Source organism: Garra rufa, chromosome 13 (genome assembly GCF_049309525.1).
Source record: "Garra rufa chromosome 13, GarRuf1.0, whole genome shotgun sequence".
In the NCBI taxonomy this organism is placed as follows: domain Eukaryota; kingdom Metazoa; phylum Chordata; class Actinopteri; order Cypriniformes; family Cyprinidae; genus Garra; species Garra rufa.
This window is the reverse complement of record NC_133373.1, coordinates 24,897,037-24,914,738: the sequence shown is the minus strand read 5'-3', so window position 1 is coordinate 24,914,738 and position 17,702 is coordinate 24,897,037. Positions and strand designations below refer to the sequence as shown.

General features: G+C 36.1%; 2 protein-coding genes across 3 annotated transcripts; one reads left to right on the top strand and one right to left on the bottom strand.

The window, feature by feature from the left end:
• Window positions 1-762: 762 nt before the first annotated feature.
• On the top strand, window positions 763-11,502 carry zbtb25 (zinc finger and BTB domain containing 25). Of its 2 annotated transcripts, XM_073852970.1 has the most exons (3): window positions 763-922; window positions 2,078-2,256; window positions 6,299-11,502. In XM_073852970.1, the coding sequence occupies exons 2-3, from the start codon at window positions 2,084-2,086 to the stop codon at window positions 7,425-7,427; spliced, it is 1,302 nt and encodes a 433-aa protein (XP_073709071.1). In that variant the 5' UTR covers window positions 763-922; window positions 2,078-2,083; the 3' UTR covers window positions 7,428-11,502. The 2 variants fall into 2 exon arrangements, with proteins under 2 accessions (XP_073709071.1, XP_073709070.1); XM_073852969.1 differs by lacking the exon at window positions 763-922 and having other exon boundaries at window positions 2,054-2,256.
• A 309-nt stretch (window positions 11,503-11,811) lies between these two features.
• Window positions 11,812-14,562, bottom strand: LOC141348694 (uncharacterized). The gene is made up of 2 exons (XM_073852968.1): window positions 14,469-14,562; window positions 11,812-13,904 (listed from the first exon to the last, which is right to left on the bottom strand). The coding sequence occupies exon 2, from the start codon at window positions 13,789-13,791 to the stop codon at window positions 12,370-12,372; it is 1,422 nt and encodes a 473-aa protein (XP_073709069.1). The 5' UTR covers window positions 13,792-13,904; window positions 14,469-14,562; the 3' UTR covers window positions 11,812-12,369.
• Between the last annotated feature and the right edge of the window lie 3,140 nt (window positions 14,563-17,702).

Genomic DNA, 17,702 nt, shown 5'->3' with positions numbered 1-17,702 from the left:
TACTTCCAAAATATTTGGGTTTAACGTGTATACATTACAACGGTTAGGCTATATAATAAAAACAGCTTTCTTCTGTATAGCTGGCATTACCATCATGCCAAGCATTCAAGAAAACGGAATTTCTGCAAAAAAAAGTTTGTTTTGGTGAAATGAGAAGTCTTATTTTTGATGTAAACATGACTATTTATTTACATTATCACATATAGCTTTTATAGGTCATTAACAATGTTTTAGTTTTAAATGTTACATTTTATATAATTGCAATTCTCAAAAATATATAAAACATAAAAAGTCAGTTGAGTGCTTGCTAACCTGTGTCCAAGAATTATTTTACAATTAAAAAAGGTTATTACCATTACATACCATTACACAAACGCATTCACACGACAACTAATGACATATTATAGCCTACCAAAATCCACCTGTTTAGATACATGTATTCTATCATATGTGATAATTGTTATAAAACAGATTTTAAAAACGTGTAATTTTCAAGTGTTTAAATTGTTAGAGGTCTTCCTAGATATGTGTGTTACACTAAAACAATTTCATGAGCGCCTTAGATCTGTCAGATGATCCTTCTGGAGAGCAGAACTGGCTTTGCTCTCTCGTCTATTCAACTTAACGCATATTCGTTTAGCGACTTTTCCACACTAGATATAACTGCTACAGTCTATATATGCTCCCGAGTCATCATTCGACACAAAAGGCGAGAAACGTAACGAACGAGCATGTAAACACAAGCAAAGCGTTTGCTTTGTATGTTTCCACTATGTGTGCGTCTGGATCAGCTAATGTACAGTACGGTCACGTGACGGATAACAAGCTAAGCCGTCAATCGCTTAGGAAGAACCGCGAGACCATAAGAGAATTTTCCTGCTGCAACAAACACGAAATTATATCCGTTTCTGTCGTATAGTTGGTAAGAATGTATTTTTTGGGACCGTGTGAATGCATTATGTCTGTGCTATGTCTGGTACATGCATGTTTTGTTGGCCAAGGTGCATGAAAACGTACACCGTTTCTTCGACAACACTTGATCGGTGTAGACCAGACGTGTGGAAATTATTATGATTCTGTCGCGGACAAATCTGCTGGGAGTCAGAACAGGCATATTACACAAGCATGAACTAAATAGCTCCTACACGCTATTTTGTGTAGGCTATCATCCATTCATTCATGTCATTTTTCTATGCGACGAATAATTGCTGTTTGTAAATGTCCTTTTGTGTAATGATTTTAAGAAATCGCTGTCAGGTATTGTCTGGTCAGGTCGGCATGCAAAGATTTGAAATATGTTACACTGTAAACATTAAATACAAGCAAGTCGCTGGTGCTTCTGCGTTCATATTAAGAAAGTCAAATGAATACAATGATACAATATGACATTCTGCTGGGGATTAAGTTATGTTTTAATAAAAACGTACAACGTAGTTCTTACGGAATTTCAGATTAATATGTTGTTATGAGGAATGTCATTTGTCATTTACCAAAGCATTGTCATAGTAGGTTTCACTGTAAAAAAGGCAATCCTATCCAGATGTAAACAGCTGTGTTCTCTCTAAAATTGTTAAAATATTACGGCTATTTTGATCGATAGAGGTCGCCAGTTACTCAGTCAACTAAGGCTCTTCAGAAAGACTCACTTCATTGGTTAGTTCTGGCACTTGATGGTCCATCATAACGAGAGACATTTGGGACAAGAAAAAAATAAGAGAAATATAGTTTGTGCCTTGGTATTTATGTTGGCTTCATGCATTTTAAAAACATTTTCTGTGCAATTTCTCTTAAAAATATCAAATAATATTTTTTATATATAAGATATTTATTAATATCAGTAAGGTTTCTATATGTTTAAAAAAACAATTACACACAAAAAACAGAAACTTCAAGCATTTTCATCATAGATCGTAGTTTAGTTTTTTTGTATAAATTGCTTTTTTATGTTGCTAGAAATGTTGAATGAATAAACTACTCATTAATATGGGTAAATGCTAGTATTATTAATACCAGCGTAACAACAATTCATGCATAAAAATTATGTCTTATATGCATGTATGTATGTTCTATGTAACAGGTTGAGATGGACGTGTCTGGCCATAGCCTGTTCCTCCTGCAGCAGCTGAATGTCCAAAGGGAGTTTGGATTTCTGTGTGACTGCACTGTTGCTATTGGCAACGTATACTTCAAGGCTCATCGTGCAGTCCTTGCTGCCTTCTCAAACTACTTCAAAATGATCTTCATCCACCAGTCCAGGTTAGTGAAAATTCTGTTTTTATTATATCTTGTACCCATTATGCTTACATGCTCTGATAATCAAATAAGCGTGGGGAGGAAGTCAAGATAGCTTGATTTGGCACTGATTGCCTTGTGAGCAGTGCATATAGCGCCACTGCGCTTTTGGCAACCCGAGGTTGAGTCCTTGAGGTTGAGCCCCTCATGGTCCTTTCCAAATCCTGTCCCTCCTCTCTCTCCCACTTTGTTTCCTGTCAGTATATGGGCCATTCTACAGAATTGGTCCAAAGTCAGAGTTGGAAACATCTTCCAAATTTTCCACATTTCTATTGTGCAGTTAATTCTCATATTGTATTTTCTGAAAGTTTTGGAATATTTGTCCTCTCCCCAAATTTGTCAATACCGAAACAATAATGATAATTTAATTAGAAGGGTTAAATTGACTTATTAAGATTTTGCTTACATCTACATTGTAAATATATTTTTTGCTGTTTTATTAACATTTTTTTCAGAGGTAAATCAATAACAATTACATTTTTAACATTGTTTCAAGTGTAATGTATGAGATTTGTTGTATTTTGAATCAAATATTTGTGGAGTGGTTTACTTCCAGAACAAAAATTTACAGGTATTTTACTCACCCCCTTTTAACCAAGATGTTCATTACTTTTTTTCTTCAGCCATGAAGAAATAATGTTTTTTGAGGAAAACATTTCAGGATTTCTCTCCATATAGTGTAATATTTCTGTATCACGAGTTCCAAGTGTATTGTATTGTCAACTTTTGTATAGTAATGCACTGTAAAAAGTGATTTGTTGATCTTACTTAATTAAATTGTGCAAACTCGTTGCCTTAATTCAATTAAGTAATGTTAACTTAACTTTATTTAGTGTAATTTAAGTATTATCTACTAATATAGTTAAAGTATTCCGTACTCACTTTGATTTAAATTAGCTTGAGTCATTTAAGTTTTGTTAACTTAATTGAATCTGTAATCTGAGCAACATTGAGAGCAACTATGCTAATTAGAATGACTGACTCCCAGAATGCATTGGGGCATGAATAAATTATGAACTTGCTTTGTTTTACTGTTGTTTTTGTATTTGCCGATTTTATTTGCTTTTATTTGATTTGATTTTTATTTGTCTTGTGTCAGTAGCACAACAAAAAGAGCAAATAAAATGATTATTGTTACAATTTATAAAAATAAATGAAATGGAATTGTTACCATTGTTGCGTTTAGTGTGCTGAATGTTAAAATCTGTGTCTGACTCAAATGCGGCTGATTGCAAGATATTGCCACAAACAGTAAAGGATTATAACAACCCCAATTAAAGCTTCACATGGTGTTTATCATAAAGCGTTAGTTTATTATTATTTAACATTAAAAGCACACAAGCAAATGTTTTAATTCTAAATAAGATCATCTTTTTAAAGCAATCTTATTTATTATTTCTCTTTCTTTGAAACCAAATAATTTTGACTTCATGTTGCATCAATAGAAAGAGAATTATAAACATTTTAATGAAGTTCCAAGTGCCCAACTAAAGGGATCACTAACCACTATAATGGTGAGATCAAAAAAAAATATTTTAGGAAAATTAACATCAATTTATTAAGTGAGCTCTCTCTAATTTTTCAGTTGTGTTGACAATTTAACATTCAAGACAACTTTGGGAAAAAACTGAATGCAACTAGAAAAAGATGACTTCCAAAGTGGAGGAAATTAGTAAAAAGTCTATTAGGCTAAGAATTGCCCCGCCTCCTTTTTCTTTTCTTCTTCTGTTGTTATGTTGCATATTAGCAACAAATTAGCGCACTGCTGCCTCTTACTGTTGTGTTAATGTCATTGGTTCCTTTGTGATTACTTAATTATTTGAAGTAAGTGTCACTCAAAACAGTAAGTAAATTGTTTATTTTGCCTTGAAAGTAGCTGTAACTTAATAAAACCTAGTAAACATAACAACTAAGTAAAAATAACTAATTATTTCTAAGTAAGGTAAACTGCTGGATTTTACAGTGTGCTAGTCATAATTTTAACACCAGGCTTGCATCAAAAGGATATTTCTTGCTTCCGGTTTCAAAAACTAATGCAAAGCAAAGGACTGTAATGTATAGAGGAATGAAAACATGGAACGAATTGCCATTGAACATTACATGTTTTTTAAAAAGTAAAGTGAGGTTTAAAAAATTGTTGAAAAAATATTTAATTGCACAGTACTGAGTGGATTGTTGGTCTTGATGTTATGTATGAAATTTGGGTTTTTATGTTTTTGTAGTGGTTTTTGTTGTTGTGGATTAATGTAGTTTTGTTGTGTCTGATGGACCCCAGGAAGAATAGCCACTACTTTTGTAGTGGCTTATGGGGATCCAGATAAATAAATAAAATAAATAAATAAATAAATAAATAAATAGTGGACTTCTATGGTGCCCCAGAGTTTGAACTTCCCAAATGCAGTTTAAAAGCAGCTTCAAAGGGCTCTAAACAATCCCAGCCGAGAAAAAAAGGTCTTATTTAGTGAAACAATCGGTCATTTTCTAAAGCAAATTACAATTTATATACTTTTTAACCTCAACCGCTTGTATTGTCTAGCTCTGCATGAACTCTGTGCATTCCATACTTTACCTTTTTTTGTAAAGGGCGTTTGGTCTTCTTTGCATGTTTACTTTGTAAACACTGGGTTGGTATTTCTAAAGCGATGTAGGGTGATTTTGGAGGAGAATTTGGAGGAGAAAATGAGATGGGAGTTTTTCAACCTACCCTAACAGCCTTGAACCGGAATACACAACAAGACGAGCATTTGAGGTTAGAAAGTATAGAAATTGTCATTGTTTTGTTAGAAAATAACAGATCGTTTCGCTAGATAAGACCCTTCTTCCTCAGCTGGGATCATTTAGATGCAGTTTAAACCATAAAAGTCCACTATATGGAAAGAAATCCTGAAATGTTTTCCTCAAAAAACATAATTTCTTTATGTCTGAAGAAAGAAAGACATGGACATCTTGGATGACAAGGGGGTAAGTAAATTTTCTGTAAATTTTTGTTCTGGAAGTGAACTTTAAGCTCCTTTAAGGATTCATTAGTTTGAATAAACATTGAACCGAAAACTATCATAACATCTTAGCTGATAATTCAGTATATGTTATTATATGTTCCCTTTCGTCACTACCGAAACATTGATGACATGTTTTGGTCGTAACCGTTTCGGTAGTGACAATTTTATGAAATAACACCTCAAAAAAAAAAACATGATGTTACTACAGAAACGCCACCAAATGTTTCGGTAGTGACAATTTTAGATACTTTTGAACCTAGCTCAAAGATGCTAATCAGCACATGGTTAGCTGGCACAGTTCTGGACAGTGGTACACATATTAAAACTAAATGTTATGGAATAAAAAAGTCTGCTTAATTGTAGAAAAAAGGTGTTCAGTAGTGACGTTTCTTAAAGTTAAACAGATTTTTCAGACTTTTGAACATATTTACCTCAAAATGATGGGGTCTATCTACTCGTACCTTGTAGCTATGAGAAAGAGGGACACAGGAATATTTCTTGATCATAAATTTAGGGGTGTAGTTAAAATCAGTCTAAAACATATACTGTTTCGGTAGTGAAATGAAATATTTTTTTACAAAGAAAATATAAAATTTTAATTTCAATTTTTTTAATTTCACTTTTTGAATCAGAAAGATACTTTTAAAAACAATGGGAATAAAAAAAAAAGTTATTTAAATACTATTTTCATAAGTTGACTTTTAGGAGTTAGGGTTCAGGACAGCCACCTCTCAATTGAAAGTCCCCAATAAATTATGATTTTACATATATTAAGCTTACTGATATTTTAAATATTATTGTGCATTTTAATAGATAACAGAAGGATCTTAGTAAACTTCTGAGATTTGAAAACTTTGGTTGTGGGACAGCAGTTTGCACCACTTCTGTAAAATGGCCCATATACTATCCTATCCTAATAAAAGGCAAAAATGGCCAAAAAACAAACATACTTTAAATGAAATAATAAATTGCTGATTGTATTTTTAATGACTTTCCTGCTTTTCCAGTGAGTGCATCAAGATCCAGCCCACAGATATTCAACCAGATGTCTTCAGCTACCTGTTACACATCATGTACACTGGCATGGGTCCCAAACAACCCGTAGACCAGGGCAGACTTCAAGAAGGCATCAAGTTTCTCCACGCGTACCAGCTCTGCCGCAAAACAGGCGAAGGCGGCCCAGATGCATCTTCTGAGCCCATCCGTATGTCCAACCTGTACGGCATCCAGATCTCTTCACAGCTAGCCAACAAAGAGAACTCTGGCCTAAAGGCTGGAGGTTCACGGGACCCTGAGGACGGCCGTTCCAGCGCTAGGGCCGATCGCACACATGGCCGTTTAGCTCTCGCTGTTGGCCTGGAGGGCATTGCGTCTGAGCGTCAGCCTCAAAGCTTCCGCGCCGCATCCTCAGTGGCCTCGGGGGACGACTCTGACATTTCAGCACGAATCAAACAGGAAAGGGTAGAGGAGGAAGAACAACAGGAAGGCGAAAAAGAGCCTTGCTCTCTTTCCCCAACCCAAGTGAGCCCCTGTCAAGCAGGTCTGTTCAAAGATGGCCCTCTAGCGCTTTTATGCCCCCGGTGCGGTGAACGCTGTCTGTCTCCTGAAGGCCTACAAGAGCACCTATTTACCCACGCAGCCTGTGCCCTCGAGCCTAGCGGTCTGATGGAAGGCCCTTCAGAGGACAAAACCAGGGAGCACAAGTCTCTAGAGGAGAGGCGGCCTCTTCACGAGCGCATAGACTCTGGTAGCCTGGAGGAGGCCTTACGGCAGAGCCAGGCCCTGGCAGATGAGCTGGCTGTGGAACTCAGGCGAGGTGGTGGGACCGGACGGAGCGGCAGCCCGTTGGCAGCCTTCACGCGAAAGCGAAAGATGGCCTGTGCCGTCTGCAATCTTCGCTTCTCGCAGAAGAGCCAGCTGCAGGAGCACATGTTCGCCCATGTGGGCAAGCCTCTGCGATACCATCGCTACAGCCGCTTCTGCGGCCAGCTGCTTCACGGCTGCGAGGGCCAGCCAGATATTAGCGCAGCCACGGGAGAGGAGGCAGCCAAGGACACTCAGGATAACGGCAGCTCCTGCTATTCACTGGACTCTGAGGTCTCTCAGGAGAGCGTGGACGCAGTAACTGTAGAATGACGTAGTGTTTGACATTCATTCATGCGAACACACAATGTCTGTTAAAGGCATATTCTGGATTTAATATAAGTTAAAGGAACAGTTCACCTAAAAATGAAAATTCTGTCAGTAATTACTCACCCTAATGTCGTTTCAAATTCGTAAGACCTTTGCTCATTTTCAGAACACAAATTCATTTTTGATGATATCCAAGAGCTTTCTGACCCTGGATAGACAGTAACGCAACGGACACATTCAAAGCCCAGAAAGGTTGTTTTTGCCTTACGATAGGACAGTAAAGAACTGACAGGAAGTGAAAAGGGAGAGAGAGAGATTGGCATGGGATCGGGAAAATTCCTAAAGCCGGGATTCAAACTTGGGACACTCGTTGAACTTGCCGACACAGCGGCGCAGTGCCCATGAGGCTACTGATACCGGCAGTGAGGACATTGTTAAAATAGTCCATGTGACATCAGTGGTTCTGTCTATGCAGGGTCTGAAAGATCTGGAATTTCATCAAAAATATCTTAATTTGTGTTCTGAAGATGAACAAAGGTCATGGGTTTGGAACGTCATGAGGGAGAGTAAATAATGACAGAATTTTCATTTTTGGGTGAACTATTCTTTTAAAGCTAAGTCGACAGCATTTGTGTTGTAATGGTGATTACAACAAAAATTAATTTCCACATGTTCCTCCTTTTCTTTAAAAAAAGAGCAAAAATCTGGGTTACAGTGAGGAGTTTACAATAGAAGTAAATGGGGGCAATCCATAAACATTAATATACTCAGTGTTTTAATAAGACATTAACAAAATATGTGACTCCAGATCACAAAACCAGTCATAAGGGTAAATTTTTGGAATTTGAGATTTATACATCATCTGAAAGCTTTCCATTTATGTATGGTTTGTTAGGATAGGACAATATTTGGCCAAGATACATCTATTTGAAAATCTGGAATCTGGGGGCTGGAAAAAATGAAAATATTGAGAAAATCGCCGTTAAAGTTGTCCGAATGAAGTTCTTAGCAATGCATATTACTCATCAAGAATTTAGTTTTAATATATTTACGATAGGACACTTAATAAATATCTTCATGGAAAGTAATCTTTACCTAATATCCTAATGATTTTTGGTATAAAAGAAAAATCTATAAATTTGACCCATACAATGTATTGTTGGCTATTGCTACAAATATACCCGTGCAACTTATGACTGGTTTTGTGGTCCAGGGTCACATATTTTAACATGATTTGAATCTTTTCTGTGTAAAGCTGTATCCAGTTTTACAATGTTGCCTTCATGACAATATAAATAGCTTTTAATTCCTGCAGAATTGGTCCCCATTCACTTACATTCTAATGTGCCTTACCATAACCTTAATTTTTGCTTTTTTTAAGAAAACGGACCGAGTCAGAATTATTTTGTGTTTTCTTCAAAAGCTGTTGATTGAGCTGAACTTTTATCAAACCCATAATTGTCCTTTAACAAATTTAGTTTTCTGCCTCAGCACTTCTGTCCTGTCACAAAAGTCCTTGTCAGTGTTAAAGCATACAAGAATTTTGTTTAAAACTTAGTGTTGATGATTGTAGTGTTGTTGTATAATGATTTTGCTGACTCTTGGATGACTGAACACTGTTGGATCAATAATATATTCAAAGGAAGTATAGATTGACAAGCACACACGCATCAAACTCAAATAGCACTATGAAGTGCCACATTTGACCACAATCAAAAGATTTAATTATTTTCAGAGGCCAGCTTAAGCTAATAGTGATTATTTCTTGTTTATTTGTGGGTTGTGGCCTGATGAGTGAAACCGACTGAGCGTAGAGTCGAAATGATTTCTTCCCTAAATCGAATTTCCTATACGAAACTGGTTCAGTGCCTTAGAATCTTTTTGCCAAACATCTCTGTAAAGAAAAGCACTTAAACTATTGCTCAGCCAGTTGAACCAAATCCAGCTGTTTTTCATTTTTCGAGTTAAGTCAACAGTGCCTATTTGTGCAAAGTTGTCCAAGACATCTACACAATCAGAATAATCTATCAAATGAATGTGTGCAACTGGTGCTTTTCTAAAAGCTTTTTGATATGTTGAAAGACTTTCATGATTATATTGTGTATGGAACACAGAGTATAATCCAAGTTTGCTAACAATCTTACATAAACCCAGACATAGCTACAAAGATGGGACAATGCCACTGTAAATGTCTAATATAACACTTCTTGACAAAAATAACAATGGCACATTCAGTCATGTTTCTAAAGCAGACAAGTCATTTTCAAGAGCTAAGATGACAAAATGTTTTATTTAGAATGATTTATCAATTTCAAGACATCACTGATGGTAGACATGGTTTCTTTGTGCTGTATTTGAACTGTCAAAGCACCACTTTTTGCAGTTACATTCATTGAATAATTGAGGCTGGTGTACTGTGATGAGTATTTTAAAACAGCAAAACTTGCATTTGTGTTATTTGTGTGACTTGTGTAGTGCATTGAAACAGTCCCTTTCGATTTTCTTCATCATCAGCACTCGGTGCCATTGTGTGATAATGTGTTTGGGTATTTTTTTAAATAAATGGCACATTGAATAAACTGTGTTTTATAATGCATCTGCTTTGGTCATATATTTGCTATTTTGGCACAAAATTCAGCCATCATTTACTCACCCTCATGTCACCCGTTGTATGATTTTATTTTACAACTTTGAACACAAAAACATGACATTTTTTAATATTTTTTCAGTTTTTTTTAAGGGGCCTATCCACCTTTTTCTTTCCGTAAAATTGGGTATAGCAATTTGTAAATTTTATGGGTGTGGCTTCCTGATTTATCCACTTACAGCTATCTTTGTTTTAGTTTTGCTCCTTAATATTGCAAATTGGTGTGTCTTATCATATTATTTTAATGTATTATCTTAATTATGAGCACACTGGTTTGTAAACAGTTTAACCGTTGTTATTCTTCTCGTTATTTCCCTATAGCGGATAATGAACCAAAAGTCTCACCTATAGGCTTACTTCAACGTTAAGGAAAAAGGTGGATACAGTGCAAGTCAAGAGTTCAGTGTTGACTTTCATTGTATGGACAAGAAGTGTTGAAACATTCTTTGAAATATCTTCTTTTGTGTTTTCCAGAAGAAAGAAAATCATACAGGTTTGTAACATAAGGGTAAACAATGCCAGAATTTCTGGCTCAACTCTCATAATTGATCATCTTGTAGTAACATCTTGGTGCCACAAGAGAGTAGCATGTAGTCACAAACACAAACTAATTCTCTGCTGCCAACTCTGTGTAATCATTTAGTGTTACTCCCAAGCTTGTAATGTACAGTATACAGTCACTTGTGATGTACAGTATACAATCTAACAATTTCACTGTAGGCTTCAGTCAGGCTCTTATTTAAATATGAAAAGAACATCCAATGCACACACCTGGGTTCTCAGACCACTTATTTTCATAAAAACGTTGCCCTAAATGTTGACGCACGGCAGTTTCATACAACATATCATAAACATGTGGCTCGGTGCCTTCTCAGAGTCATGTGGGGGATATTCATTGCTATAGAAACTAGACTGCAGTAACATGGAAAATGATATTGCAGTATAAAAAAGGATTAGTTCACTTTCAGAATAAAAATGTCCTGATAATTTACTCAGCAACAGGTTGAATGTCCAAATTCGAGTTTCAATGTAGCTTCCAAGGGCTCTACATGATCCCAGCCGAAGAATAAGGGTCTAGCTAAATGACTGGTCATTATTGTATATATAGTAAAGTTGGAAAAGTCACGTGTGACGTAGGCGACAGTACCGACCCAGTGTTTACAAAGCGAACATGCAAAGAAAGTCAAACGCAAACGCAAATTTTTAAGTGGACGAGAAAATTAGATGTTTTCAACCTACTCTACCTTTTTTAACCGAAGTTCACAGATGAAAAACTCTTCCAACTTCATTACGTAATGTGTTAAGTAGAGCTGTCACAAAGAATTCAAGTAAAATTCCTCAAGTAACCAGCAAACTACCGAAGTGGCGCATTCTACGGACTATATAAGTGTTTTCATTATCGTGTGGAGCATCTCAAACTCCATCTCTGTTTATCGCGATTTCAAAATAAAAGCTCAAACCCCTCACTCTGAATGATAAATATGTCAACATATTTAAAAAATTACAGTCGCTGTAACATTCCTGTTGTAAAGAAATGGCCAGATATTAATGATTAAAAGGAAAATTTAAATGTTGTTTAATCAATATTAAACAAGGATTAGATCCCACATTAAAATGTAAAAACAGTCATCAGGGCGTTTGCGCCCTTTGTTATAATGCATAATGTACATTAGTTGCATTATAATACATTATGTATTTTAACAGTTTTGTTCAATAAAACCATATGATTACTTGCTTTTAATACTTAATTTGAACTAATTATTGTTACCTCATTGCTATTATATATGTATTTTAAGTAATTCTAAAGCCTATTGTTTGTTTAGGTCTATTTTTATTGTCAAAAAATAGTAGACAGATTACTCGATTACCAAAATAATCGTTAGCGACATCATGGATGCGCATTTCAGAGCTATTTGTGGTTTAAAAGTATATACATTTTTATTTAATTTCGACTGAAGAAAGGAAGACATGAAAGGATGACATGGGGGTAAGCAAGTTGTCAGAAATTTTTTATTCTAGAAGTGAACTAATCCTTTAATGTATATATAACAAGGTCAATCATGCAAGTACAAATTTACAGCATTAAAATTACATATAATTACAAACCTTCCCACAATCTAACATCAATAATTTAATCATTACAAGCGATGTTTATACACACTCAAAAGTCATCTGACATTTAAATCACATTAAATCCCTCTTCTTCTTCTTTTTTCCATCATACACACAGCTTTATTTATACCATCTTACAGAAACATGAAACCATCTGCTGAATAAAGAATATGAATATGTGTTTGTTTACGCATGGTCCAAACTTATCTGATTATGCTGCTGCTCGATTGTGAGTTGCTCCACAGCGCCACGAATGGCTGCTTGCACCATAGACATTGCCGTCTGAATCAGTAAGGTCTCATTACAACGGCTGTGGTCCAGTTCAGGAGACACATTTAGGTCAGAAGGATGCAGTGTGTTGTTTGTTAGGCTGTTTATTCTTAAATGTTGCCAGGACCCATTCACTGTAAGACCGTCAAAATATGGTGCCTCATTCACATTCTCTTCCTCTGAAGAGTATGCTTGCTCTATAGTAATCACCGGCCTGCATTTGACATCATTTTTAATAGGGTTTTCAATTAAGACTAGCAGATCACCACCTGATGATGTGCCTGGAAGCTCAGAGTCGAAATTACGGCCACTGGAACATGATGGAGGAACCTCAGAATCCAAAACACCTTGGCTTTCTTCTTCATTTAAACTAACATCTTGGTCAGGACGTATTTCCTTCTTCTCATCCATGTGGTCAGATTCAATATTTGTGGTAACGCTCACTTCTGCACTAAATGTAAATGTCTCTGGAATGCTTTCCGCATTTATGTCTTGTTTTTCCTTTTGGTTCTCTTCTTTCTCAATACTTGAAATGTTCAAAGCAGCCGCAGGTGATTGATTTAGTTGATCGGTTACTTCTGTTTGTGATTCACTGGGAGCATTACACTCAAACTGATCAATAGAAGGTGCTTTCTTTCTTCTCGGAAAGATGTGGTAGATCTTTTTAAATGTCAAACCTTTGTCCATGCTACTGTCTTGCTCTCTACATCCCCTTCCTAGATTGACACTGGATGTGGTGGATCTCTTAGAAATGGGCCATACTGTGAAAAAAGCCTTCGTTTTACTTTTCCCATTAGGAACTTCCTTGGTTGCATCACTCTGTTTATTCTCATCCGTGGAGTTGCACATATTGTGTTGAGCTTTGTTTCTGTTTTTCTTTGTTTTTTGAGGATTCAGAGTTTTGTTTTCTGTTCCCTCTGATTCATTCCTCTTTCCACACCTGAGGAGTGAGGCAAACGTCCGTTTAATGGATGTTTTTGAAGTGCTTCTAGTCATTTGTGTTTTACTTTCCACATTTTCATCTTTGCTTTCATACTTCTCCAATGTTACAAGAATTCCTGAGGTATCTCCTGAAGCATCTGGCTGGGGTTCCTTCTCCTCTGAAGGTTTTTGCGGGCTGTGGTGGATAAGTGAGGACTCATTTCCATCATTTTCTTGATCATTATTCTCCACTGTGCCATCACAACTTGTAGCTTGTCTTTGCCTTCTCTGAGATTTACCTTCCAGTTTCTCCCTTGATTTCGACTTCCCCAGCAAAAGTCTCGGTGGACCTGTCAGTTTTCTCTTCAAACCCACTCTCTCCTGACTGTCGGGTAATTCTGACTCTTGTGTGGACATACTTAATCAAACAGAGCCAAAGTCAATAATAGTCCACACTGGCAATACTGGATCAATTACACAAGCGGGTGTTTTCTCCGCTTACATATTGTCAGCTTAAAGGTGTGGAGATGCTGCAAACCAACACAAAACATTGTTTTGGTGAAGTTAAAGGTTTTTTTTCTGTATTTTACTTGTTGGTTGAAACATTTATTGCTTGATTCGTCTTCAGTGATAAGGTTTTTAACAAATTATTGATCATATTTGATCATACTCAGAGACGACACATGAGCTGTGCAATGTTTACAGCACAAACAACATGAACTCGTACTGGGTGTGACACCAGTGAAAAATCTCTCTAAAACATCCTTTAGACAGAGAATTCAGTAGGTGTTTTGCTAACAGGTGCTAACAGTGAACAAAAAATACAATTAAAGGCAAATAACTTTATCCCCCAACACTTTTTTTAAATGACATGCTACAATACATCTCAGTATAAATTCAAAACTCGAAGACTATTCCTATAACACCATATTTTGGATATTTTTGTTGCGTTTGTTAATTTGTGACGAACGTAAACGGACATTACTTTTACATCTTCATGATGATAAAATACACATCAGAGTCAGAACAGCAGGTTAACTTAAATTAAAAAGTCCTACAACAACGTACAACGAATGAGAAGTTAAAACACCTACCTGTTAAGTGAAGAGCACCGTCGTAAACTATTTTCACGGTTGTCTAGGGCGATGAGATTCAAAGAGCGTTTATAAATCCCCTCACAGATCTGCCGCGCTCAGAGACTTGCGCCGACACACAGTACTTTACGCGCCTATCTGTTTCCATGACGACCAGCTGATTGACGGTTTATGTGACCGCGCCGATCATCCATCCAATCAACACGGAGGAGGCTCTGCTAATGCGAAGATATTATTGATATCTATCATTGCGACCATACACAATTTCCTGACAGTTACATTTTTCCATCTCTGTCCACACATAGAAGTCGAAAATACACTAAAATGACAACTATAAGTAGTTTTTGGTCCCTGAAACACTTTTCATACGCATTAGTTTAACTTATCTACTAACAATGTCCAATTAATTGTTAATGGACATCATTTTCATTTTTTTTTATATATTTATATATTTTTGATAAAGTGACAACTTAACTGGAAAGGTCTAATATATTTTGATCATGTCTGCATTTCATGGCATTACTGGCAATTTTGTCTCCTTGGTAACACTCTTAAGTTTTGCTCTTTTATTTTCTATTTAGGGGATAAAATTGCTGACCATGATGGAAATTATATAAAAACGAGTAACGGTTATAATGTGTATAAAACTGATATATTTTATATAATAAATATTGACATGGTGTGTTTACATGGATAATAATGATTCTGAAACTTGTATATAAATACGCAGCAGTAGCTGTATTTTCACAGTAACAGTGTTGCCAAGTTTGCATTTTTTCCTGCGGGATTGGGCTACTGTTCCCGCGGGTTGTTTTTCATGTCTACGGGTTAAACCCAATAACGTGGTTAAATTTACCAGGGTAACCCGGGCAAAAAAAATTTCCCCACCAGAACATGTTTTTTTACCAGAGAACCACGATTGGACTAGTTTTGGCCCAGTTCTGAGTAGCAATTGGGTGGGTTTTAGAATAACAACGAATAACAATAGAATAACAAAGTGCAGTAAATGGTACACCTATTTGCACTAAAAACCAATGTGTTCATAATTCAGATAATATATTAAAGTAATGGTACACTGTAAAAAGAATTCTGTAAAATTTACGGGGAAAAAAAAACGGCTGCTGTGGTTGCCAGAATTTTACTGTAAAAAAGTATTGTAGCAGTGTTTAAGGTTTTACAGTTTAAACTTAAATTTACATTTAAATACCATAATTTTATTAACGGATATAATGTTAATATACCAACCTATTTAAGTGCTGAAATCTGTTTTGTACCTTTGAAATCCACTGATAACCACCAAAAGTGGGTGATAAGAAAGTCACATAATGAACCAAAGCCTATCACAAGCAGCTTATAAATACTAACATATAAGGTGCACAGTGTCATTCAAAACACCATCATGGTAACACACATGGAACTGAAATAATGCAATAAACATTTTAACAACATTAGATGGAACATACAACCCTAATGAACAAAACTGATATGAAAAAAAACAACAACATTATGTTGTTATTTCAACAACAACAACAAAAAAAAACATCAAATTTGAAATGTAATGCAAGGATTTATGGGAATGTCAGTTTACGGTTACTCACTGTAAATTTTATGTTCTTTTTCCACTTCCAAAAACGGTATACTACCGTAAAATTACATGCAATGTCCAATACAGTTTCTCACCGTTTACAGTAGGGAAACTTACTTTTAACCATTTAACAGGTTTTTACTGTAGCATTTTTACAGTCTTTTACCGTTAAATTCACGGCCATTTTTTTTAGAGTGTACTGTTTTTGTTTTAAAAGTTTTTGTTTTAAAAGATTTGATCCACTTCAAATGTTGACTACTGTAGATCAGCAATGTTTTGGTGCTACTTACGCTTACAAACCACTTTTCCTGGTTCTGAGCTGGGGCTTTGGGTGTCGAAAGACAAAGAACCGATTTGAAACTAGGCTCTGGCTCTGAACCAGCATTTAAACTTTCTTGGTGGAAAAGTGGTATGCAAGGTTCTTTGTGGAACCAAAGATGGTTCTTTTACTGCATCACTGTAAAAACTTCCTTTAAAACCTTTATTTTTTGAAGAGTGTGACTGTAATTCTACAAAATCATGAGTGAAGCTCACCTATTTGGGCTATATACGCTGTTGAAAAAAAAAAATAGAATCTGGCATTAAATAAAAAGTCCAGATGGCACACAGAAATTAATTCCCAATTGGAGGCTTGCTTGATGTTTGCAAAAGACATATGTGCAAATATGACCTGTTATCTAATATTCCCAGGGTCTATTTTATAGCTACGCCTATGTTAGTAGACATTTTCTTATGGACCATTCAGTTGGACAGCCTTTTTATCATTTAGGCATGTTTTAAACTTGGTTCAGAAGAGGGATTGCCTCTTTCACTCAGGATATATATGACACAAGTCTTGACATCTCATGCATGAAATGTTATTTCAAGCTCAAAGCCACCAATGCTAATGCTCAGTGACGTGAGGTCCCAGAGGTCTGAGGAAAATATGCCCTTGAAAGCCTTAGCAGAAAAGCAAAAAAAAAAAAAAAAAAAAATTACAAAGTAGTCAACAAAGCTACCACAAAAGTGTATTTAGAGCTGGCAGAGTTTACTCAGGTTCACTTGAATGAGCTGCCTCATGTTGATAAACCCGATGTTCTGAACTGAACCTTTGAATCAAACAGGCCAGATGCACACTCAGTATCCCACTTAGCAAATATGGCTCTATTTTCATGGAGACCTATTCAGCATTCATTTTACAAAGCACAATGTGCTAAAATATGATAACACCTTTTATTTTAGGGAAATTATATGGATACAAAGGTGTTTAACATGTTTATGTATGAACGTAATAACATTTTAAAAGGGTCCTATTATGCTTTTTGAATTTTAGTCAGAGTGCGGTGTGTATATTTGGGCATAAAAAAAAACATCTACAAAGTTACAAATCTCAAAGTCCACTCCAAAGGGAGATATTTAGTTTTAAAAAATCCCTTTTCAAGAACTACAACGAACAGCTCGTTTGGACTACACAGCATAAATCCTGCCTACGAAAATTTGAATCGTTGACGGGTGGGGAGGGACGAGGTGGGGGATTAGCCTAAATTTAGCAATGTAGTATGGACAACTGCTTCTGGGATGCTTCAGCGAGTCGCAAGGCGGTTGGTATAAACACAAGCATTGACTCAAGTGACCGCAAACTGCTCTGGTCACCGTGTCAGAGCCGTAAC

Coding starts and splice junctions, on each gene's coding strand:
- LOC141348694 (XM_073852968.1), bottom strand. CDS start 13,791: ATGTCCACACAAGAGTCAGAATTACCCGACAGTCAGGAGAGAGTGGGT.
- zbtb25 (XM_073852970.1), top strand. CDS start 2,084: ATGGACGTGTCTGGCCATAGCCTGTTCCTCCTGCAGCAGCTGAATGTC. Junction 2,257..6,298: donor ATCTTCATCCACCAGTCCAG/GTTAGTGAAAAT, acceptor CTGCTTTTCCAG/TGAGTGCATCAAGATCCAGC.